The 26906-nt window shown below is 42.2% G+C and overlaps 1 protein-coding gene across 2 annotated transcripts in view; it reads left to right on the top strand.

Moving 5' to 3' along the window:
* Positions 1-26906, top strand: part of DCDC2 (doublecortin domain containing 2) — a 136890-nt gene that overhangs the window by 19406 nt on the left and 90578 nt on the right. The window contains exon 3 of one of the 2 annotated variants that reach the window (XM_075270940.1): positions 26187-26201. The exons of the other annotated variant lie outside the window; for it this stretch is intronic. Coding sequence (XP_075127041.1) covers positions 26187-26201 — 15 coding nt within the window. The remainder of the gene's footprint in view (positions 1-26186; positions 26202-26906) is intronic. 2 annotated transcript variants of the gene reach the window in all.

Here is a 26906-nt window from a genome sequence, read left to right as displayed (position 1 = left end):
GGTGTTATCCTGGAGAAATGACATTAGCAATTTCACTCTTATCATGTGAAAAGGAACATTTTGGAAAGTTGTTGCCATGTAAGGGGGTTGTGCTACATAATATGCTAAAGAACTAAGACCATTCCCACCTCTATTGCAGCATAAATAGGTTTATTTTCATGCATACATTGACTAAGAGAAGATAACATTTTCTTCTGTTTTCATGAGAGATTTTCTTTCGTACTCTTTGATGCAATTGGGCTGTAATTTTTTTTTTTTTGCCTGGGCTGTAATTTTTTTTGCCTTGCTAGACTTGCTGTCTATGTCAGTGTAAAATGAGAACCTGTTTGGTTCCACTTGATAAAACATTTTCCTGGTTGAGAAGACCCTTTACTCAATTAAGTCTCCTTACTACTTGCTTATATGTGAAACTACACTTGGCAACCCAGAAGCAGCCACACTAGAAGTAATTCAATCCTTGTTTATGTCTTTAGGGTATGGTTACCATACTCTGTGGATACTGGTACACCTGTTGTGCTTACTATGTGCAGCCATTGTCATAGCAAGTCTTGCAAATATACTACCTGCTGTCCTATACCATTATGTCAAATTGTTCATGAAGACTGCTGAGATTGGATTTCTACACACATGGTCAGAAAAAACATGCCAAGCCAGAGATAAATACTACTATTAAATACTTTGCCTGCCTTGTACAATATTTTTTGTCAGTCAATTTGTCACCGCAGAGGCCTACCCTGATCTGTGGGGGTACACAGTAGTGGGTATCCAGATTACCTGCAGTATCACCAGTGGGAAATTTAGGGTAAGTTCACATAAGGTTTTTTGGTCCGGAACCTAAGACGGAGGCCGTCTCAGGTTCCGGACCAAAATACGGGTAGCTGCGACTGGATGCCTAGATGGGTGGGAATTAGCATGCCGCTTCTTTTATCTGGGAGCCGAAACAAACGGCTCCTGGAAAAACGAACTGACTGGTTCTTATTGATTTCAATGGGAGCCATCTTTTTGGTCAGGATTTTGAGGCGGATACGGCCTCAAAATCCTGACCAAAAAACCCTGTGTGAACTTACCCTCAAGTTTCTATTTTGCTCATGGACATGCTGGAAGCTTTTTTCAGCTTTTCTCAGCTTTTCTCAGCTATGGCTCAGTGATAGAGGAACGTCTATTATGTAAACCCATTAGGGTAGTTGAAAATGGGTTTCTAATAGAGATGAGCGAGTACTGTTCGGATCAGCCGATCCGAACAACACACTCCATACAAATGAATGGATGCACCTGGTACTTCCGCTTTGACGGCGGCCAGCCGCTTAACCCCCCGCGTGCCAGCTACGTCCATTCATTTCTATGCGAGCGTGCTGTTCGGATCGGTTGATCCGAACAGTACTCGCTCATCTCTAGTTTCTAACCCAGACAGCCCCTTTAGTAAGAAGAAATTGTCAAAAAATGACATACAGCAAAACCAATCAGAAGAATATGGGCAGCAATGTACATTGACTCATATTGTATTAAAAGGTTGGTCTGCATGAGATGTTCTCATTCATATGGCCATCTAGGGTTCGATAAGGTAATAGGTCCTTTCCTTTAGGTGTAATTGGTCATTGCAGCTTTTCTTAGGTTCAACAGCCAAGTCTTCCAGCCATTGCTGAGTATCTGAATCTACAGTACTTTAAATGTTGGGAAAATGTAATGAATGATGTCATTGGGGAAGTAGGGACTGCTGAGTAGTTTAGGGGTCTGCTGGGGCTACTGGGAGAGTCACAAGGGTGCTGTTCCATTACTGAAGTGGGGAAAGGGTCACTTTGGAAAGTCTGGAAGTCGGAGAATAGCTGGGACTACAGTGGGCAAAGGTGTGAGTGGATGGCTCCTGTGTCTGGTAAAGGATTATGAGCCCACTTTGATGAACAGGGAATAGGAAAGCATCAGACAGAATATTAAGATACATTCACATTACTGCACCATATCTGTACTACGTGTAAATACATGCAATTCTTGCTACAATCCCAATAAAATGGCTTTGCAAAGCAAATGTACAGGGGCACTGTTTTTGATATGAGCAGAAGGGGGTAAGAATTGCTGCAAATATCAAGGGGGCTCAAAATCTTCAAAACTTCAAAGTAAAATGTAATGCCATTCTTGCCTAGGTTTCTATTCATACCCGGCCCAATAGCAACCTGTGTCTGCCTCCTGCCTTTTGTAGTCTCTTAGACGTCCTGTAGCTGTAGATTTGGTAGCAGTTTATTGGGACCCCTGGGAATCTGGCACATCATCAGGAGGACCTTACAGATTGTATAGCCTGGACAACACTTGGCTAAAACTCTGTATTTGCATTGCTGAAGGGTCTTAAGGGGTAAATATGAGTTTTTATCACTTTTCCCAGTGCACTGTATGTTACTATTACATTGTTCTGGTGAAGGATTCTTTTTGAGTATTGTAAATTGATATTTATGCATTTCTCTTTCTCTGTAAATCACAGCCTAATGCCGGGTTCACACGGGGTATTTTGCTCTGTTATTTAATGGGGAGGCCGCCTCAGGTTCCGGTCCAGAATACGGGTAGCTGCAACTGGATGCCGGTGCAGTGCATCGGCATCCAGTCGTGGCCCTCCGATCTGGATTAGGCCCAAATGAATGGGCCTAGTTGGGAGGAGGGAGTGTCTTAAGGCAGATTCGTGAGGCTAATTCGCCTGAAGAATGGCCATGTAACTTCTTTTTTGCCGTTTTGCCATTTGTTCTGGCTCCCGGGAAAAAAAACTGACTGGCGAATTCGGCCTCAAAATCCTGACCAAAATACCCCCATGCGAACTCAGCCTACTATTAGAATGCACATGGGAACCTATATTATCATACTAGTTATTTACCGTCATGTTTTCTGTTCAGTTTTCCAGTCTATAGTTCCTGTTTTTTCGTAATACGCAAGATAACTGGATTGGGTTTTGGGATTTTATAAAAATAGTATGTATATGGACCTCTGCTATTCCCTCTCCATAGCTGCACGTGACAACTTAACCATGAGGAATAAACCTGGCATAACACAATTGTTTTTGGGTACAGTGATATGAAACTGGATCCCCAGAGGTGGCTGTGTACATAAACCATTATGAATGTTGTTCTATGCAAAGAAGTCAAATGGGAACTGAGAAGTAGCAACAATCTCTATACAAAAACTCAGTGAAGTCCCCTGGCATAGACAACATCCACCTGTGATACAGATTTGTTTTATTTGTTCATTTGCCCTTTATCAGTCTGATCTACTTCTAAATAGAAACATTTTAGGCCTCATGTACACAACCATATATTTTTCTATGTTCTATCTGCTGTTTTAATGGATAGCATACAAACCCATTCATTTCTATGGCCCATAGAAATGTTCACAGATTTGTGTGGGGGCCATGAAGCTAGGATGTAAATGGGCTATTCCTGTCTGAGACATTTATTGCATATCCATAACATATGCCACAGGTGTCTGAAAGATACAGAAATTTCGAAATGTTAATTGGTAGGGCAGAAGATGGGAACTCCTTTTCATATGCCCTGTTAGTACATCACAGAGGAAAGTTACCAATGCTATTAGCTGTATAACCAAAGTCTATGACTAGGGCGTCTCATAGTCATTGCATGGTTGCCCATTAATTTAACGCTACATTACCTGGCATATGTATTCACTGGTAGTTTTTCCTAAAAATGGATCACTCAGGGTTGAGTAAGGCATGCAAGTAACAAGAATTAGCCTAGATGAGTTCCAGTCTATTATCCAAGTGGCATTTAATAAATGAAATAATACTACCGACTCTGACTGTGACGTCAAAATAAAATAATTATTTTTTTAAAATTTTATATGATGATTGATATGATTGTATAACAAACTGGATGCATAATTTGTTGCATATTTACTTTTATACAAAATCAATCATTAGTTTTTTCCTCAATTACTCTGTCTGATTGACCATGACGATTGATAAGATTCTTAAACGTAGAAAAAATAACTGCGGAGACAAAATTAAAAACACAATAAAGCCGGGTTCACATGGGGTTTTTTGAAGCGGATTTTGACGTGCCAAATCCACTCCAAAAAACCTCTCCTGCGGCTAGCCGCGACTGGATGCTGGTGCAGTGCACACAGAGTTTTACTGACATCCAGTCGTGGCATACCGGTCCGGTTACGCCCAAATGAATGGGCCTAGTTGGTAGGGAGTGTCTGTGCCGCGGATCAGCCACGGAATCTGTGTCAAGAAAGGGCAAGTCGCTTATTTTTTTTCCGTGAGAGGGAAGAAACTGCTGGCGGACAAAGGAATTGTTTGTGCATCAAAATCCGGTCCAAAAAACCCATGTTAACCCAGCCTAAAAATTGCAAGCATTTGGTGATCTTAATAAAAAAAATTAAAAATCATCAGTAAATAATAAAGAGAATGTGACATTTTGTCTCTTACCATTATATTGTATTTGGTTACAGTGTTGCTGTGTTTGCTACTCATTTTAAATCCTTGTATTTGACTAAAAAACTGCCGAAACTAAAATGTACATAAGTAAAATGGCTTTGAAAAATGACTATATAAAATGCTGTTTTATGAATAGTTGCCTCGATCAGTGATGTTTTATTTTGGCTTACGACAATAGGTGAGCTCCTATTAGCTTTAGAGGGTATACAGTAGTAGATGTGGAGAGTTACGGATCACTGGGTCACTTTATTAAGGTTTGGTGAGTTCAGGTCTGTGTTTCTTTCTTTTGGCTGAGATCCCTTTCCATTTTTTTTCTCTTGCCTTTGTCTTGGGAGTGTTTTTGCAGCTCATCAGAACACTTGACATGATTTGGATAAGACTGGCTGGTATTTAATTTAGCAGAGTATTAGTTGCTCATGGCACAATGTATTTATTACAATAGTTCACCTCCTACAATGCCTGCTCCACTGGTCGTGTGGGTGTTTATGAATGTTCAACATTGAGTTTGTGTTGTTACTTTACTATAGAGCTTCTCAGGATAGGTCTCTCTTATAAATTGTTTAAGACTAAGGCCCCGCATAGTGGGCTTTGGGAAAAAAACGAGGCGGAAATACATAGCGTTTTTTTTCCCTCAGCACTTTTCACAGAAAGTCCACCGAGTTTTTCCGTAGATGTAATTAACATGCCGCGATTTCAAAAAACACAACGGTTTTGGAAATTTCAGTATTTCTGTTAAATGTGTGGATGGGATTAGCTAGGGATTCGGTTTTTGCCACATGGGCTCCCTGGCCTAAAGCTAAGGCCCCATGTTGCGGAACCCAGCTTTCTTGTGGCAGATTTTGCAGCCCCTTTTTTGAGTCAAAACTAAGTATGGCTACAAAACAAATGGGAAATATATAGGAAGCTCTTATACTCTTTCCTTCTGCTCAATTGCTGGCTTTGGCTCCAAAAAACCAGAAATATCTGCAACAAAAAAAGCGGCATTTCTGCAATGTGGGGCCTTAGCCTAAAGCATATCATTTTTTTCATAAAGCCAGTCTGTACAGCATAGCTCCAAATTCCTTCCTGTGAAATTATTCTGATATTAAGTCAGATTCCACCTTAAAATCTGCTCCAAATTCCACCCTGAATTTGCCTCCCATTGTATAAGCAACCAGCTAAATTGTCGTGGATTCCGTGTCTTATTCAACCACTGAATCCACAAAAGACACTTTACTATTTAGCCATATACATCTGAGGCTAGTTAGATCAGGGCAGGAAAGTGAAGAGGAATTTAACACGGAAGACTGCCTCTAATTTCTATTCATTATATGACATGTGAATGGACCTTTAGGCCTCAATTACATGTCCAAGTGTGCAAGCCAAGGCTCTTACAAGAAAGGGGGGTTCCGATGGTCTGTTCCGTTTCAATAATTATAGAGCAGGTCCTATCCTGCAGTTGTAGGTAGATTTGTCGGCTACAGGCATTGTCCTTCTATTAGTCTAGATTATGTCCTCAGACTCAGTATGAAGCCATTGTTCATAGCTTATATATGTACCAAGTGTCCCTCTATTGACCCAAATCCCTCTGTCCTTCTTTACTCCTTAAGGCTAAAATGAAGCTAGATACAGCTGAAAAAAATTCAGCAGAAAAGACTGCAGTGGAAATACATAGTTTTTCACAAAAAGTCTGCAGCATTTTCCTTTGTGGACTTTCTGCTTCTATTATACCTATATGGAAAATGGCAGTATTTCTGTAGGTATAATTGACATGCTGTGATTTGCTAAAATCCTTTGCGTTTTTGATTTTGCAGCATTTCCACTGCGTTTTTTTGTCTGCAATTTGTGGATGGGATTAGCCAGAATCTTATCCACTTTGCAGGTACGGTAAAATGCAGCGTTTTCGCAACATGGGGCAACCACATTGTAAAAAAAAAAACAAACTAAACTCACCTGTCCCCCAGTTCTCTGGTGCCTCCCAGCGCGGACCGGTCCTGCAGCTCCAGTTTTTTATGGCCAAAGTCACTGCTACATGTAACCGCTGAAGCCAATCAAAAGCCTAAAGAAAGGAACACAGAACGTCACAGCCGGCGAGGATCAGCAGAATCAGACAGTACTGGGAGGCCCTTGAGCATCTGGAGACAGGTTATTATGTCTTATTTTTGTTTTTTTCACTTTCCCTGGCCTAAGATAAAAATAAAAATAAAAAAATTATCCTGGCAATCTCTTTAACTGTTCCCGTTTGTGATATAGTAAATAGTAAATAGTTGCGCATTAATGAAATTAAATATAACCTGTCAGCTGACCTCATCATATGCAGCATCAAGTATGACCTTTCCTATGGTTCCCCTCACTAATGTTTCTGTTGCTGAAAAGTCTAGTTATAAACTTTAAAAAGCTTATGCAACTTTACCTAACTAGTCACTGGGGAGCAGCTAGTCATGAAGTCATCATACTAAATCGCATCCGGTGAGGCCAGCAGTGAGCAATGTAGCAGGCTGATGTCCGATGGTGAGGAACATGATAATCACAAGAGGTATGATAGTAGAGGAGAAGAGATAAGATGGAGGTGGGAGGAGGAAAAGAAAGATAGAACGAAGAGAGGAGAAAGGATAGAGGTTTCTTCTGAAGGTGAAGGTTAGAGGTGAATCCAGGCGGCCCTCAGACTGAGCGAGCCAACCATGGAGACCATATCTTCAAAAAGTCATGGATTTTGTGGGACCAACTCAGCAGTTCTTTGAACCATGCAAGCTCATATACTTTTTCTTCCCAAAGAGCTATGGGCTGGGCTATAGTTTACAGCCAAAAAAGAGGAATTATTGTTTTTGCTGATGCCAGTATATGTGTAGTAAATCAATCTCTGGTGGGCCTGTAATCTGCCGAAGGCATGGACAAGAATATCATAGACGGAGTAGGAGTGAAAGTGGGATGGCCTAGAGCTTGTATACAGTCTTGGATAGCAGACCAGAAGAGTTGGATAATCGGGCATGACCGCCACAAATGAAGATGGGTTCCAGAACGATTCAAACACCTCCAGCATTGTCAGAGTTCTTTAAGCGCTTGTGGAAGAGCCAATCTGGAGTTCTATACCAGAGGGATACTAGTTTGTAGTGGTTCTCCTGTAGGCCTATGCACGTTGAGAATTCATGTGAGCTTTTCAGGATACACTCCACATCCTCTTTTGAGAAAGTAAGCTGCAGATCTTTTTTCCATGAGAATAGATAGGCTGGTTTATAGAAGGAGATGGGGTCTACAAATTGGTGGAGGAAATGAGAGGTCTTATGCAGAATTCCAGTTTTAGAAACAAGCAATTTCTCGAACTCCGTTAGTTGAGGCCGGGATTAAAGTGCATTTGCACATGACATGACGTTCTAAAGTTTAAAAGAGTATATTGTAGTTTATCAGTGACAGAAATATTATATATTATATTATATCATAGGAGTGAATTATTTAGTCAGATGTAAAATAAGATAGCATAATCCTTAAGTCTTGGGGGGATGGTTGGTTCATAGGATGTAACAAAAGTTCTCTCACGTCTACACAGGAAACTTATGGCTGCAGGCATCTTCCAAGCATAAACAATAGACACAAATAATTAATTTGAAAGAGTGCGCAAGTTTTTCAAGTCCAAATAATTAGCTATTCATGGTGCAATGATTCTTGAGTAGAGGATTATTGTAAATATAGACAAAAGAGTGAAAAAGGAAAGATAAAGGTAGCTGTCAGCTTAGAGCTTCTGTGACATGCTGCCACTCAAGTGGCACCATCTTGGAAAAAAAATAGTTATGCTGGGGAGAGCAATGTTGCACGAACTCAAGAAGTGTGACACTCTTTTCAGAACCCAGCGTATAATAATTGGAGACCCAGAGGGACACAAACACAACAAACTACTGTTACTTACCTATCTCCCGACTCCCCTGCTTTCTCCATCGATGTCGGCCATCTTCCGGGACGTCATGTGACCGGAGCCCTGCGTCGCGGGTCATATGACGTCACGCAAGTAGCCAGCCCAAAGCCTGCCCGGTGCCTGGAGAGCTAAGTAACAGAGTTTTTTATGTTATCTTACCTCTCCGAAAAGACCCCCGAGTATAATAGTGCTTGTGGGGCCCGCACCGTCACTTACCGATCCCGGCCCCTGCCAAGATCGGTAAGTATATAGGGCCTGTTACTGGCTGGAGTAACTCCAGCCAGTAACGGCCTATTAAGAAAAACCAAAAAAAAAAAAACGCAGCAGTAGCGACTGTCACCCGGCCCCTAATATCCTGGGCCCTGTGGCAGCTGCCTCCGCTGCTTCCCCGGTAGTTACGCCCCTGGCTGTCACTTTTATGTGCAGTTTATTGGTGATTACTCAGTTAGTCTTATGCAGGGCCACAAGTCACTACAATAACAGTGAATGTAATACATCCAGTGGGCAGCCTCAACGCTGATTGTCATGTTGTGTTCTGCGGCATCCTAGTAACATAATTAACCAGTAGCTTCCTAATGACTGTTTTGCTGTTAGACAATATAGCTGCACATTGTGCAATGTGTGAACTATGTAAATTTTTGTATTACACTAAATACACTATTATATCCTACTATATATACACACTATTACGTTTTTTGATGTTTATCTTTTAACACAAATCAGCATTTACAAAATTATGAATCAGTCATGTAAAATGTTATGTTTTAAATGTTCACACTCGTGTTAGACATGAACAGTGTTGAAGGCTATATTAGGCTATGTTCACATCTGCATTTGAGGAAGGGAAAAAGAAAAGTACATATTCACCAGTCTCCAGTGCTTCGGAGTCTCCCAGTGTGGCCTGGTTCTGCTGCTCCTGTGTTTTCTTCCGGTGAAAGTCCCCGCTGCACGTGACTGCTGAGGCTAGTCAACGGCCTCATCAAAGGACACAAGACATCACTACCTGTGATGTCCTATGTCCTTTTCTTAGGCCACTGATTATCTTTAGTGGTCATGTGCAGCAGGACACGGGATCTCACTGTGCGCTGCAAGAAAACACCAGAGCAGCAAGACCAGACCACGCTGGGAGACACCAGAGCACTGCCCTGGGAACTGTTCAGTATGGTTTTTTTTTCTTCACCTTCCCTAGTTTTGTGACTTTTTTGGCTGATTTCCTCTGTAACTGGGGCTGATTTATGTAGTCCCAGTTACATGAAGAATATAGCTTCCTAACATGAACTGCAGAGCTGATCTGGGTACCACATATGAGAGTTACATCATGGTGGCTTCCATAGCTGTATACACAGTGATCATTGTGTGCTGTATACACAGCCATTGGGAAGTCAGGGACAGTAATAAGCCTTCTCTGTCTTCTCTAGAGCAGCTCCAGCTGCAGTTACATCCAACTCCCCAGTTCTGCAGCTGCTTAAAGGGGTATTCCCACGTCACATACTCACCAGTCTTCACGGCTGTAAAATCTTCTTTCTTCCTGGTTTCTGGCATCTTTTGGTGGGCGGTGTTTCATATGCAACCTGCCGTTTAGCTCCGCCCCAAAATTAGCGTGTAACTCCGCCCGCCACATAGTGTAATCCTATGGGGCGACTGAAGGGCCTGTGATGTCATCAAAGATCCTCAAACAACACTATATGCACAATATTGGACTATGAAGTACAAGCAGGAGCAACTCCATTCTGTGTTACATACAGAGACTGCCTGTCTCTGCCATAATGAACACAATTGAATTAGCTAGCCTGATAACTGGGAGAACAGAAGACGAGTTCAGAAATGAAAGCAGCTCCTCTCCCCTATCTGAGTGCAGGGAGCTAGGTCACATGGTGTAGACACAGGAATAGCTAGAAACACAGGCTCGCTCCCGTGCACTTAGCCCCTCCTCCCTCCCCCTGAGAGCAGGCAGATACATCACTTGACTTTTGAGCAGATAAGTTAAGGGCTATGTCGACAATGAATTGAATAAAGTAAGATAGTGGACAAACAAAGCAGTTTTGCTGAAGCAGTGTATTTAGGAAAAGTCTTACATCCACATTAACAAGCAGTATAGATAGGATCCTTGTGATGGGACAACCCCTTTAACACCGCAAGAATGTATGGGTACGATCTTACAGGGTAAAGAATGGACCGACCCTGAGATATAAAGTCAATAGGCGGTCTGGATGTCATATATCACTTTGTCATATATCACTTTGGATGGGTTTTATATTGAGTGTTATATATAAATCTATGAATGCAGAATATAGGCGGTTACCTGCTTAGTTTATCAGGAGAAAGGTTTACTACATGAGAAGTCTTGGATTTTAGTGTCACACTTAAAGAAGACCTGCCATCATTCCTGACATGCTTGTTGTAGTAAAATTTTGCATCCCCGATTAAATTGTGGAGTATCTTTTTTATAATTCTGCTTTGTGCCATTGACCTGTTATATATTTCAGGGCAGTGGTTGTAGGAGAAAAGGATTGGGCAGATATGATTGTATGTGTGAACATGTCTGATCCTTTTGTTTTGCCAGTGACTTTCTCCCCTCTTGCCATTTACATGCGTAGTGGGATACTGGGAGAGATAGCTGTCAATCAAACATTTTTTGTAATTGGTACCTTTGCCTTAGTGTGGGGAATGAATTAAGTACCCTGTTCAATTGACCAGATGTTCTCATTTTCCTTCTTCCATAATGCTGATGCTGACGTTAAGGGAGCCTAGCTAAGGCTAGTTGCAGACGACTGTGTGTATTTTGCGGTCAGCAAACTAGAAATGAATCTTCAGTTTTTGCGGACAGAGTGTCTTCAGTGTTAGTTCAGTGTTTCCTCAGCATCAGTGAAGTATATCCACAAAAACTGACAGTGTCTGCAGTGTGCAACCAGTGTGTGATCCTAGTTTGTGGATCCACCATAAAACACAGGTGACATCTAATGATATCCCTATCCTTTTTTCATGAAAATGGACAGCACACTGATGTATGAGTATTCTAGGTTTTTAGTCTCTCCTAGGCTTTTGTGGGCAAGTCTGTTCCGCAAAAACTGAACAGAATAGAATATGTTCTATCTGATTCAGTGCGGAATCACGGCTTGCACACTGATTAGTGAAAAACATGGTCGTGCGTGCGCATGTGTCCGTACAAATGAATGGGTCAGTGTGCTATCCCCAAAAAACAAGGATATCACATGGATCTTTCTCACAGTCATCTGCAAGGGGCAATTAGGCTGGGTTCACACTTGCGTTGTGTGACCATTTAGGGATTCCGTCCCCCATTTTGCTTGAAAAATTCAGAGAGAAAAGTCCTTCTAGCCTATGGGGTCTGCGGGTTTCCGCGGGTAACAGCTTTTTGTGCGGACTGGATTTCCATTTTTCGGATTGCCAAGTGGACCCAAAGAATGGAAACCCGAGCGAATGTGTGAACCTAGCATAATCTAAGTATAATCCATCTAGGCAAAGAAAGATTTTAATTTGCCTTCTTATGAAATCGTATCATAGTGCCAATTTCAATGTAGAATCCACACCATGGCAAAATTAAGGGAACTTCTTTTGATATTGCTTGTAATATATCTACACATGAAAGATCACAGCCAAATATTGTTACAGTAAGCCTGTCCACCTCAGAATTTTTAAGTCTTTATACTTATGTAAAGATAAATGCAGAGACTCTCATTACACTTATCTCTAGTGTACCCTTCTTTAAAGAGGACCTTTCACCATCTGGGGCACATGCGGTGTTGTACACCACTAGAAAGCCGACAGTGTGCTGAAGTGAGCGCACTATCGGCTTTCCCGTTCTGTGCCCCCAGTGAAGAGCTATCAGTGCCGGTACTGTAGCTCTTCACTGTCAGAAGGGCGTTTCTGACAGTCAGTAGGAACGCCCTTCCTCACAGCAGCGCCTATAGCGCTGTACTGTGAGAGCGGGGAGGAACACTCCCTCTCCTCCTGATAGTACACGTCCATAGACCAGTACTGGGAGGCGTTCCTTACTGCTCAGCGTCATGGCTGGGTGGTAAGCAACGACCGCTCTCACAGTACAGGGCTATAGGCGCTGCTGTGAGGAAGGGCGTTCCTATTGACTATCAGAAACGCCCTTCTGACAGTGAAGAGCTACCGTAGCGGCACCAATAGCTCTTCCCCAGAGGCACACAACAGGAAAGCCAATTTCAGCACACTGACGGCTTTCTAGCGGTGTATTAAACTGCATTGGCCCCAGATGGTGAAATGTCCTCTTTAAAGTGCTGGGAGCACTTGTGTTTAGCTACGTATAAGGCTGGGTTCACACTAGCGCTCGGTTTCTGTTCGGAGATTCCGTCCCCCATTTCTACTTGCAAAATGCTGAGAGAAGAGTCCTGCAAGTATAGCTATAGTCTATGGGGTCCAAAGGCTTCCGCAAGTAACCACTTTTTAAGTGGATTGGGTTTCCGCTTGGGTTTCCAGATGCTATCTTCTGTATTTCTTAGTATCAGCTGCCAATGTATCTATGAAAAATGGCCAGCACTCGGACCCATAGACATGAATGGCCGAGATAAGTAGAGAAAAGAAAAAAATAGTACAGGCTGTGAATTTTTGCTCAGTGTCTCTCTGTATATGAAAAGCAACAGATGTGTGAATTAGCCCATTCATTATAATGTGCTGGTCTGATAGCACATAGAGAGAAAAATAGTTATTGTGAAAGGACCTAAGGCTAAGTTCACAAAGGCTTCTTTTAAGTCTGTTTTTATGATCATTACAGGTTCAGAACAATGTGAAAAAGCTTTTGTTACACTGAATGATGCTATATGCAGACACTATGCTCCATCCGCGTCCTATTAGTTTTTCAGTCTAGTGTTCTGATCTTATGAGGATTAGTACAACTGCTGGGAACTTAGCCTAAGCTGTTTTTTTGTTTTTCTTTTAATTTGGCACAGCTAGGCTTTTTATGGGTATAGGAAACTAAACCATCAGTCCATATGGACCTGTTGTTGGTTTAGAATCCCAACTTTACTGCAGGTGATATTCTTTTATCTTTGTATTCAAGTTGTTACTAGTTTTTTTTTTCAAGGTTTCTCTTATGATTTTGTGCATAATCTAAAAGCCTGAATTTGTTATATTGTGACCCAAATGAACACCTTTAGTCACTTGTTTTGGCAGAATCTTTTCAGTCAAGAATTCCACATTGGATTTCAAGGATCAAAACGTCTTGTAGACATGTCCAGGCTTGCTCCATGACTTAGTCCAACATGCCTCATGAATTTTAAACAGCTTCCAACTAAAGTTGCTATAGACATTTACATTACTTATTATTATGTCTTTGAAGATTGTTACGTCTTCCTATGTGCAGTACTGTATATCTGTGTGTGTGTGTGTATCTGTGTGTGTGAATGGTCATATGTGTGCCCATGTTAGATATAACCTTTTCTAGCCAATTACTGTGTTTACTCGAGTATAAGCCGACCCGAATATAAGCCGAGGCCCCTAATTTTACCACACAAAACTGGGAAAACTTATTGACTCGAGTATAAGCCTAGGGGGGAAATGCAGCAGCCACTGGAAAATTTCAAAAATTGAAATGGTCGGAGTTTTTGGGTGCAGTAGATGCTGGGGAAGGGGAGGGGGTGTTTTGGTTGTCTGTCTGCCCCTTCCCTGAGCTTGCGGACTGAGTTTTTTTTCCCCCACTTGTAATTCAGCCTGGCTGAATATAGGGTATCTGCAGTGCTCCTATTAACCCCTTCCCGATGGAACAGGAGCACTGCAGATACCCTATATTCAGTAGACTGGGCACTTGCAGACACAGGATACCTAATGTGTATGTCTTTCACAGTAATTTTCTACTTTTATATGTATTCTAGGGAAAGGAGGGATTTAGAACCTCTATTATTTTATTTTTTATTATTATTTTTTTTTTTTAAAGCTGCTTTTTTCCCCCACTATTTTATGGGAGATTCTATACATAACTATTATGGCTGGTCATAGACCCCTCCCCCACCCCCCAAAAAAACATATATATATTTTTTTTTGTTTGACTCGAGTATAAGCCGAGGGGGGCTTTTTCAGCACAAAAACTGTGTTGAAAAACTCGGCTTATACTCGAGTATATACGGTATCTTATGTCTACCCTGCTAGAGAAGGTCTGGTTGATCAATAATCTGTTTGAGAATAGTTCAGATGTTTAGCAGCAGATGTGCAAGATCACAGAACTAGGCTGCTGACAGTGTTTGGTTGTAGCATTTACTTAATTCCCAACTAATTCCTATTTGGCAAATGCTTAATCTGTACATACTTCATATAGTACAAGTGTATGGGACAGACTCTCCATGGTAAAGCTGAGAGTTACATTTTAAGCATAGCCAGAGAAAGTCTATCCTATACACCAGTACTCTATGCAGTATGTTCAGATGTAGCATTTACCAAAGAGGGATGGTCATTCCACATGGCTGTATCTCTGGTTTTGTACAATAGAGAAAAATGGTTCTAGTATCATATGAAAGTTGAGATTCTCAACTAGCTATAATGTAATGGAGAGGTCACTAGTTAAAGGGGTTCTCTCATCACAAGGATCCTATCTATACTGCTTGTTAATATGAATGTAAGACTTTTCCTAAATGCATTGCTTCAGCAAAATTGCTTTGTTTGTCTACTATCTTACTTTATTCATTTTTTTTTTTTTTACACATCCCTTGACGTATCTGGTCATAAGTCAAGTGATGTATCAGCCTGCTCTCAGGGGGGAGGGAGGAGGGGCTAAGTGCACGGGAGCGAGCCTGGAGGGGGGGGGGGGGTAGTTTACACTTTGGGGGAAGGGGCCGCCAATACAGACCCGGTATCCGCTGTAATAGAAAGGCGGATGCCGGGGACGGTTAGACGCCAGCACAGATGCCTGCAACATCGCTGCTGGCTTCATGCAGGGCAGGAGCATAGCGATGTCGCAGGCATCTGTGCATCTGTGCCGGCGTCTAACCGTCCCCGGCATCCGCTTCTCTATTACAGCGGATGCTGGGTCTGTATTCACATATGCAAAGCTAACAGCGAGATGCCGCTGGCCCTGCGTGCATGCTCATAGCTGGTGAGACCAGTCTAGCCCTCACAATGCGAATACAGACCTGGCATCCGCTGTAATAGAGAGAGGCGGATGCCGGGTCTGTATTGGCATTGTGAAGGCTAGACTGGTCTCACCATCTATGAGCGTGCACGCAGGGCCAGCGGCAGCGTGCACGCAGGGCCAGCGGCATCTTGCCGCTGGCTTTGCATATGTAACCCCGCCCACCAATGGCGCAACAAAGCAGGAAGACAGAAGATTTTACAGCAACGAAGACTGGTGAGTATGCGACGTGGGAATACCCCTTTAAGAACAAAGTCAGTAATGTGATATTTATATGCAGCATAAACTTCTATATATAAAGCTCATGTTCTCCACTGTGTTTTATAGTTATTATTTATTCTTGGCATCATATGAATCAGCTTTCAAGTGAAAATCGAACCATTTTTCTCAGTTGTATAATACTGAAAATATAGCCATTTGAAGTGACAATTCCCTATTTGGCAAATGCTACAGCTCTACAACTGGCAATATAAGGGTAAGTTCACCCGGGGTTTTTTGGTCCGGCATCCAGTCGCACACTCCACTCTGGATTAGGCCGAAATGAATGGGCCTAGTCAGGAGGGAGTGTCTTCAGGCGGATGTCGCGAGGCGAATCCGCCTGAAAGAATGAGCATCTCGCTTCTTTTTCCGGGAGCCGAAACAAAACGGCTCCTGGAAAAAAAACTGACCGGCTCCCATTAATGTCAATGTGAGCTGTCTTTTTGGTCAGGATTTTGAGGTGGATACGGCCTCAAAATCCTGACCAAAAAACTCAGTGTGAACTTACCTTAAATGTGTATGGATTTTCCTGGTAACAACTCAGTTAGAAGGTTGCTACAGTTGCTTTCTGTTAAAAGGAAGTTTGATAGTAAATTAACTATATTACAAAAATGTTCACCAAACAACCCCCCAAAAACAATAGAAAAGATAGAAACAAAAAAAAACAAAACATAAAATGGGAGTTATACTTGGCTCCAATTGCAGAGTTTGATCAGATGATCATAATGTGTTCAAGATATCTTTAATATTTTCTCCTTTAGTACTGTTAATGGAATATCCTGATACTAGAACATGGAAAAAAGAGAAATCCAGTTCTTTCAAATTTAAACGAATACTCCAGTGACGTCTTGACTCTTTATTGATTATATAGTATGAAAGACCAGGCCCTCAGTAGTATTAGTTGTCTACTCACAGTGTCTTTCCTAAATCTCCTTTTCACCGTCTTCAATAAGTTACATGGTCAGTTTGACCTGTTTTGTCGAGCATGGGTTGCTGTGCAAACAGGGGTTCTCTTTTTGCTGCAACCACGGTTGAGAAGTACCATGTGACCTCAAATTTGCTCGCTTAATCCACCTCACCCCCCGATCTTCATCAGCTGCTCCCCTCTGCCAGTCCCTCCACTGGCTACCTATAGCCCAGCGAATTGAGTTCAAGCTACTAACGCTAACATACAAAGCGATCCACAACCTGTCCCCTCCATATATCTCTGAACTAATCTCCCGCTACCTGCACACATGTAACCTCAGATCCTCCAACGACCTCCTACTCCGCTCTGCTCTCATCCACTCCTCACACAACCGTCTCCAAGACTTCTCCCGTGCATCCCCCATACTCTGGAACTCCATACCAAGACATATAAGACTGACCCCCACAATCACAGGCTTCAAGAAGGCCCTGAAGACTCACCTATTCAGAAAGGCCTACAACCTCCAATAACACTATCACCACACCGCCATCTGAACTGTCTCCCCCTCTCCTTCTGTCTCTATTCCTCTTCCCTCATAGATTTTAAGCCCTCGCGGGCAGGGCCCTCTACCCCACTGTGCCAGTAAGTCATTGTTAGTATTATATCTACCTGTATATTTTGTGTATTGTATGTAACCCCCAAATGTAAAGCACCATGGAATTAATGGTGCTATATAAATAAATAATAATAATAGTACCATCCTCCGCTCTACTGCCCTACTTTTTCTGTCAAATGCCTCTCTGCTCCTCCTCTGCCTCTCATATAATGTGCTCTCTATAGTCCTACTCTCTCTCATACTACCCATAGTCCCCCCCTCTCTGTCAGGTCACAATGACCCATTACTTTCCTCAATGTTATCAGCAGCACTTGGTACAGTTCAGGACATTCAGTGATAGTCTAAGACCCTGACATGTCAATTTAGTTTTAGCTGTACAGTGTTGAACAAGAACTAAACATTAGCAAAGGTACTGGGAATGGGTGTAGCATTAGTAATACCATATTTTGAATCTACTTCATTGACTATATTGCATAGTTAATACTTTAAGGTAAGACCTTTATTATTTCAGGCTGTAGGTTCAGTAGATGGGGTGAAGGTCTTTTCCTGTTTCATTGTGGCACTGCTTCCAAGCATAAAATGAGGTTCATTCAAAATGGCTTGGCTATTTATGTGAGAAAACTTTACTTCATTAAATTCATGTGAGAAGTACCAAAGCAGAAAACACTAGCCATGCCCAAGGCTGAATTATAGGGTGGGTAAAACTGACACATGTCCCATTATCTCTTTGCATGATGAATGTTTTTGTATCTACAACTGTCTGGTCTAGGTTTTTTCCAAGCAGTCTCACAAAATACTTCTTTTGTTCATTTTGTGATTGTTTTAAACTGCCCCAAACCGAGGGAGCGACTACAACAAGGATTGCATGGATTGCAAGGATTGGACATTCACTATACCACTATATGTCTTTTAACACATCATACTAGGATGAGAGTATATATACAAATATATAGTCTCATCCATATTTATATATATATATATATATATATATATATATACACACTCACCGGCCACTTTATTAGGTACACCTGTCCAACTGCTCGTTAACACTTAATTTCTAATCAGCCAATCACATGGCGGCAACTCAGTGCATTTAGGCATGTAGACATGGTCAAGACAATCTCCTGCAGTTCAAACCGAGCATCAGTATGGGGAAGAAAGGTCATTTGAGTGCCTTTGAACGTGGCATGGTTGTTGGTGCCAGAAGGGCTGGTCTGAGTATTTCAGAAACTGCTGATCTACTGGGATTTTCACGCACAACCATCTCTAGGGTTTACAGAGAATGGTCCGAAAAAGAAAAAAACATCCAGTGAGCGGCAGTTCTGTGGGCGGAAATGCGTTGTTGATGCCAGAGGTCAGAGGAGAATGGCCAGACTGGTTCGAGCTGATAGAAAGGCAACAGTGACTCAAATAGCCACCCGTTACAACCAAGGTAGCCAGAAGAGCATCTCTGAACGCACAGTACGTCGAACTTTGAGGCAGATGGGCTACAGCAGCAGAAGACCACACCGGGTGCCACTCCTTTCAGCTAAGAACAGGAAACTGAGGCTACAATTTGCACAAGCTCATCGAAATTGGACAATTGAAGATTGGAAAAACGTTGCCTGGTCTGATGAGTCTCGATTTCTGCTGCGACATTCGGATGGTAGGGTCAGAATTTGGCGTCAACAACATGAAAGCATGGATCCATCCTGCCTTGTATCAACGGTTCAGGCTGGTGGTGATGGTGTCATGGTGTGGGGAATATTTTCTTGGCACTCTTTGGGCCCCTTGGTACCAATTGAGCATCGTTGCAACGCCAAAGCCTACCTGAGTATTGTTGCTGACCATGTCCATCCCTTTATGACCACAATGTACCCAACATCTGATGGCTACTTTCAGCAGGATAATGCGCCATGTCATAAAGCTGGAATAATCTCAGACTGGTTTCTTGAACATGACAATGAGTTCACTGTACTCCAATGGCCTCCACAGTCACCAGATCTCAATCCAATAGAGCATCTTTGGGATGTGGTGGAACGGGAGATTCGCATCATGGATGTGCAGCCGACAAATCTGCGGCAACTGTGTGATGCCATCATGTCAATATGGACCAAAATCTCTGAGGAATGCTTCCAGCACCTTGTTGAATCTATGCCACGAAGAATTGAGGCAGTTCTGAAGGCAAAAGGGGGTCCAACCCGTTACTAGCATGGTGTACCTAATAAAGTGGCCGGTGAGTGTATATATATATCATCTATATACACTACCATTCAAAGGTTTAGGGTCACTTAGAAATTTCCATATTTTTGAAAGAAAAGCACAGATAGTTGGTTTTCAATGCAATATCTACATAGGTATATAGAGGCCCATTTCCAGCAACCATAACTCCAGTGGTACATTGTGTTTGCTAACTGTGTAAGAAGACTAATGGATGTTTAGAAAATCCTTGAAAACCCTTGTGCAAGTATGTTAGCACAGCTGAAAACAGTATTGCTGGTTAGAGAAGCTATAAAACTGACCTTCCTTTGAGCTAGTTGAGAATCTGGAGCATTACATTTGTTGGTTTGATTAAACTCTCAAAATGGCCAGAAAAGGAGAACTTTCATGTGAAAATATACAGTCTATTCTTGTTCTTAAAAATGAAGGCTATTCAAAGTAAGAAATTGCCAAGAAACTGAAGATTTCCTACAATGGTGTGTACTACTCCCTTCAGAGGACAGCACAAACAGGCTCTAACCAGAGTAGAAAGAGAAGTGGGAAGCCCCGCTGCACAACTGAGCAATAAGAAAAGTACATTAGAGTCTCTAGTTTGAGAAATCGAGGTCCTCAACTGGCAGCTTCATTAAATAGTACCCGCAAAACGCCAGTGTCAACGTTTACAGTGAAGAGGCGACTCTGGGATGCTGGCCTTCAGGGCAGAGTGGCAAAGAAAAAGCCATATCTGAGACTGGCTAATAACAGGAAAAGATTAATATAGGCAAAAGAACACAGACATTAGACAGAGGAAGATTGGAAAAAAGTGTTATGGACAGACGAATCAAAGTTTGTGGTGTTTGGATCACACAGAAGAACATTTGTGAGAGGCCGAACAACTGAAAAGATGCTGGAGGAGCCTGACGCCATCTGTCAAGCATGGTGGAGGTAATGTGATGGTCTGGGGTTGCTTTGGTGCTGGTGAAGCGGAAGATTTGTACAAGGTAAAAGGGATTTTGAATAAGGAAGACTATCACTCCATTTTGCAACGCCATGCCATACCCTGTGGACAGCACATGATTGCAGCCAATTTCATCCTACAACAGGACAATGACCCAAAGCACCTCCAGATTATGGAAGAACTATTTAGGGAAGAAGCAGCATCTGGTATTCTATCTGTAATGGAGTGGCCAGCGTAGTCACCAGATCTCAACCCCATTGAGCTGTTGTGGGAGCAGCTTGACCATATGGTATGTAAAAAGTGCCCATCAAGCCAATCCAACTTGTGGAAGAACTTCTGGAAGCATGGAGTGAAATTTCTCCAGATTACCTCAGCAAATTAACAGCTAGAATGCCAAAGGTCTGCAAGGCTGTAATTACTGCAAATGGAGCATTCTGTGACAAAAGCAAAGTTTGAAGGAGAAAATTATTTCAAATAAAAAATCATTATTTCTAACCTTTTCAATGTTTTGACTATATTTTTTATTCATTTTGCAAATCATTTGATAAATAAAAGTGTGAGTTTTCATAGAACATAAAGAATTGTCTGGGTGACCCCAAACTTTTGAACGGTAGTGTGTATATAATCTATATATTGCTACTATGGTGCTTGTTTATCGAGTATTTCATGATTCAATGTTAGGAATCCAGCTGTGGTATTAATGGATTTATTACAAATATAGCCATTAACCTTATATCTGTGTAGGGGACATAGAGAGCTGTGTAAAGGGATTCATACGTAATGGCTTAAAAATGTATGAAGTACTGAACAAAAACAGGATGTCGGTCCTAAAAAGTTATAAAATGTGGACATTTACTGGTAGCCTTACCACACTTAGTGAGGCCATACCTCTGCCTTTTGGCTTAAATAATAACCAGAAATTATGCAGACACATTTCCTGTTAGTACACCTATCCTATATACATTACTGACCTGGGGTCGCAGTATTCCCGTAGCCCTACCAAATTACTACATCACAAATACAAGCACATAACTCATTGTCAACCTCATAAGCGTTCTGGGAAAACAAGTTGTTTGTTAACTTTGTGAGGTTAATCATTACTTGTGACATTGGCTGGAGGAAGGTTCACTTCTTATTCTGAACATTCTGTCGCTGGATTATCTGATCTGGCGCCTCTCAGTGACAGTAGCTAATTGTAGCCATGACATTAGTCAGGATACTAGGGACTTAGACTGGGAACATTCAGAGTCAACATTAAAAACTTTCACTGAGTATCAGTTAATAATATACTTTAGATAAACTTGATCTGAAGCAGGGAGCTGGCTTGTACTGATGTTTGCACTGCCATTTTCTCAGACTCAGTGATACCTCTGAAATTCCCAATGGCCATAGCTATAAGCATTGCTTCGCAAAGGTGATGTAACCTAAAGGAAATACCATAAGCAAACTCAGCAACATTTGAAATGGAACCTCTTCATTAGTCCTGGCAATATTAGTAGAAAGCATGTTCATGGTTCAACATGTCTTTATATACAACCAAATACATATGCACATAAACGCTCATATACATACCTACTGTAATGGAATTAGGGATTGATATTATGCATGGAGTTTGGCATCAAAGTAAACTTAAAGGCTTGACACCTCCTCATTTGGGGTCTATAAATGATTTTTTGTTGTTGCTCCTAGTAGTGATGAATCCAAAAATCTTATACTGTTTTGATGTCCGCGCAAGATTATAGCATCGGACACTAGCTGTGTCCATTTACAATTTGCATTATTTTAAATGGGATATCATGTAGTGTCCTTTCTTTTTTATTTTAATTTTTAAACTAAGTCACATGACTGTATAGAAGAGCATGTTAAACAGGCAGAGTCTCTCAGGAGGAAAGATGGACAGATTTTCACCAGAAACTGCATCTAAAATTTGTGGAACAATTTTAGAAAAATATTCTCCAACGTAAAATTGCAAAGACTTTGGATATCCCGCTATTTACAGAACATAAATTCATGAAAAGAATCCGAGAATTTGGAGAAATCCATGTGCATAATGGATAAATCTGACAATGAATATTGGAAACTCGTGATTTATAGGCCCTCAGATGGCACTGCATTAAAAGCAGGCAGGAATTGCAGCGCCACACCTCCCATGAGGCGACCTGAAGCGATCGCTTCAGGCGGCGCTATACCAGGCCCCCGGATGGGGTGGCATTTTTGCTGACCTAAGCCAGTCCAGGACAAGCTGCCCTGGACTGGCTTAGCGTCACCGTCTCGGCAGCCCGGCACGGGAAGCAAGTGGTGGATTGGGGAGGCCCTGTGGATGCAGCGCTGCTCCACGGCCTCCCCTGACGCTCAGGCAGAGAGCAGGTCCTCTCCCTGCCTGCTCTCTGCCTGCTAACGCTGCCCCCTCCTCCGGGGGGGGGCGGCTTTCTGTCGACCGCCTCAGGCGGCATAAAAGCTAGGTTCACCCCTGAGGAATTGGTATTGCAGACCATTGCACGGGATCAGTAATACTTCCAAAAATCATTGTCTGTGAAGTTTGCTGTGGAATTCACCAATGCAAGTTAGAACTATATCATGCAAAGAAGAAGCCATATATCAACACAGTTTAGAAATGCTGTCATCCCTGTGACAAAGCTTATTGGAAATGGACTAAAGCAGTGATGGCAAACTTATGGCACGCGTGCCAGAGAGGACACGCAGAGCCCTCTATGCCGACACGCATGCGGTCGCTCTGATCGCTCACTAACTGGGAATCCGGTATAGGATTCCCTGTTAGTGAGCAATCGCTGCCTTCAACTGGTTGTGCAAATGCACATCCAGCTGAAAACTGTCAGTGTAGGCCGCGCAGTCTCTGACCTCTGCACCGGCGTGGGTGTGATAACATAAGTCATCAGCGCGCACAGTGAACAGAAGAGAGGACACCCGGCAGCTCTTCAGGTAAGTATATTTATGTTTGTGTACTGTCTGGGGAGCGGGCTACCATTTGATGCTGTGTGGGAGGGGGCTATTGTGGACCATTTGATGCTATGTGGGAGGGGGCTATTGTGGACCATTTGATGCTATGTGGGGGGGGGCTACTGTGGACCATTTCATGCTGTGTTTGGGGGGTCTATTGTGGAATATACAGGTGTAATCCTGTGTGGGGGGCCACTGCGGGGTATATTGTAATGTGTGTGTGGGCCATTGCGGGGTAGATTGTACTGTGTGTGGGGGCCACTGCGGGGCAGATTGTACTGTGTGTGTGGGGCCACTGCAGGGCAGATTGTACTGTGTGTGGGGGGCCACTGCGGGCCAGAATGTACTGGGTGGGGACCATAGTGGGACAGATTGTACTGTGTGGGGTCCCCTCACTATTTATATCACACAGTATCTGTTATATAGCAGACGTGATATTAGTTCAGGCTGTAACAACATTACACTATGAAATAGATCCTGTGCGATGTAAGTAGTGAACATTAATTGTTCAAAGGTAAAAAATGCAGAGACCTTTACCTTTCATTACAAGCACTGTAAAGCCCCATTCACACGACTAGAATTTGTGGGTCCATAATTGTCCGCAATTGTGGATCCACAGAGTTTTAAGGTTAAATTGCCGTGTTGGCACTTCACGATAATTTATTGGGTTTTGGGTTGCAGTTTTTTGCACTCTGTCTCAAAAAGGTTCGCCATCACTGGACTAAAGCAAAACAGAAAACGATTCTGTGGTCAGATCAATCCAAATTTGAAATTCTTTCTGAAAACCACTGATATCATATCCTGCAGACTCCTGCAGACTTGAGATGAGAAAAAACAGCCAGCTTATCACCACATAGTACAAAGGGAATGCTACATGTGTCACTTCCATCAAATTCTAAAGGAGTTCATTTTTTCAAATGAAATGGAAAAATGTCTAACTCACAAGTTGTTCTGTTGTGAATAAAATATGGTTATGAGTTTTCTAAATCATTCCATTTCTGTTTTCTTCACACTTTACACAATTTCCCAACATTTTTGTAATTGGGGTTATACATTGTATTCATGTTCTCAGTGTCAGAAGCCCTGCCCACCCATAGAGATGGAGCTTTCAATGCAGCATGGAAGTGACCTGCACCACATCTATTCACCTTGAACAAAATTAGAAACCGATTAATCTGTTCCTCTCTCTCTTTATATATTGTAAGCCGATGGCTGATCAGGTAATGGAGGGGGTATACATCTCAACCAGTCTACTCAGGTGGGTGAGATGAGAAAACTCCAGGAATGACTTGTTCTCAGCAGACAACTTTTGTCTGCTGAGCATTTTGGTAAATGCTCAGTATTGGACTGGATTTTTAGGAATGGCAGGTAGGTTGGTAGTGGGACCCGTCATTCCACCCCCCTCCAGTCCACACTTTGAGGATGTTCTGGCAGCAACTCAGCTGCAGAGAATCTGCTCATCAAGGGAGCTTAAGAAGTCAGCTCCAGCAGCAGACTGTGGGCAGAGCTTGGCTGGAGAGCCAACAGAGAGGTCATATTTTTGGAGCTGTGTCCTGAATGATTCTACTGGCTTTTGTATTTCTGTTATTGTAGGTGAGGTAACCTATTGTATGTTTAGTTAGAGCCTAGCCGGGCAGGTATTTATTTTTGTATTGTTTCCTTTTGTTGCTGCATTGCCTTTTTTTTTTAGTAAAAATAAACTCAACCTTTGTTTTGGACTAAAGATGCTGGATATATATATATATATATATATATATATATACTGTATATATATATATATATATATATATATATAAATTCCACAGCTTTAAAGTGAGTGTACCCTCATGACCAAGATTTTGTTTTTTAATCCAAATTCAGTCCGAAAAGTTTTCCCAACACAGGCATTTAACATTTTGCATACTAAGGGTGCATTCACACTACGGAACGCCAGCGTGTATCACAGCCGTACACGCCGGCGCTACAGCAGGGCTGCCGAACACTTCCCATTCATTTCTATGGGAGCCGGCATGCGAGCGCTCCCCATAGAAATGAATGGGCTGCTTCTTTCACTGCGAGCAGTCCCATTGAAGTGAATGGGAAGTGCCGGCGTGTACGGCTCGGCATGAGCAGAGCTTGCAGTATACACCGGCACTTCCCATTCACTTCAATGGGACTGCTCGGAGTGAAAGAAGCAGCCCATTCATTTCTATGGGGAGCGCTCGTATGCCGGCTCCCATAGAAATGAATGGAGCTGCTTTATACGCCGCTTATTCTGAACGTGTTTTACGTTCAGAATAAGCTTCAGTATACGTAGTGTGAATGCACCCTAACAGAATATAGCAGAAATGTCCCTGTCTCTGAGTTGTGCACCTGTGTTGAAAGTGAGAGCCCCTCCCCTTCAGTTTATCTGGTTAACAGGAAATGATCGAAGAGATGGCCACACATTGGCCATGTTATGTAAAGGAGTCATTGTAATAACATACTGCAGAGCACAGGAGAGTCACCACTCACATAGTCTGTGTGACAGCTGTATTTTCTGGATCATCCATGACTTGGCTCACTGCATCATAGTGATCTAAGACGTTGTGAGTTCCCGCCCAGGTCTACTCTCCCATATCATACTCATAATGATGCTCTGAGAGCAGGACATCAGAGCCATGGTGGGTCCAAGAAATGTGGTTGTCTGAAGTTGCCCCCAGAGTAAGTTCTCCAGTGACATATTCGCTGAAGACTATAGGGCTGTTTTTGTGTAGCTGTAGTCTAAATCTAATGTTATTGCTAAGAAAGGTGAGTAATCTCATATAATAATGTAATTGAGATATTTTTTTATTACTTATTTTGTGCCTCCTAATATAGTTGCGTAAATACTAATTAAAATCTTTTGTCATTTTGCTGTTTGCCAATAGTCCCCAACAGAGGATGTAAGTATAAATGCTTTAGCACTGGTAAAAATGCAAATATTTCCTATAATTGGGGATAGTTCTTTTTCATATGTGACAAGATTTTACAGATTAACCCAGATTGAGTGGTTTAGCCATTTGCTGACCAATGTGAGGCACTGAAGGGTTAATGAAGGGGGGAGGGGGGAATGTAGGACAAATGTATAATGATCCCTAATTATAGGACCTGCATGAGCTAAATTAGTAATTGTGAAAGGTAAGCATCGCCTTTATATTCTCAAGTGCATCTAGTTGTAATCCATAGAATGCATATGGAAGCATGATGAAAACACATTGAGTGTCACAGTATGGGACAAATACCTCCTCATAGAGATTTAAAGAGGACCTGTCATCTCTAAATCCTTTTCCTCCCCATGATATAACAATTCTGGAGCATCTTTTCTTATGACTATGTATTCTGTTGTTCTTTCATTTTTCCTCCTAGAAACCTTTAATTACGTTAACAATTGTTTGATACCATTGAACCTGTCAAATGGTGTGTCCCCATATGATCTGATACTACTGTGAGCATTGATTGGACGTGTGCCTGACTGGTAACATCCAACTGTCAACAGTTCTAAAGGGCCTTTAACATGGCGGAAAATGAAGAGGAATTCCTCCTCATTTTCTTGCCGATTAGGCTCAAAGCTGCGGACTCTGGGGCTAAATCAGCGTCAAATTCATATA

This window comes from Leptodactylus fuscus, chromosome 4, assembly GCF_031893055.1.
Source record: "Leptodactylus fuscus isolate aLepFus1 chromosome 4, aLepFus1.hap2, whole genome shotgun sequence".
Classification (NCBI taxonomy): domain Eukaryota; kingdom Metazoa; phylum Chordata; class Amphibia; order Anura; family Leptodactylidae; genus Leptodactylus; species Leptodactylus fuscus.
This window is presented reverse-complemented; position numbering and strand designations above follow the sequence as displayed.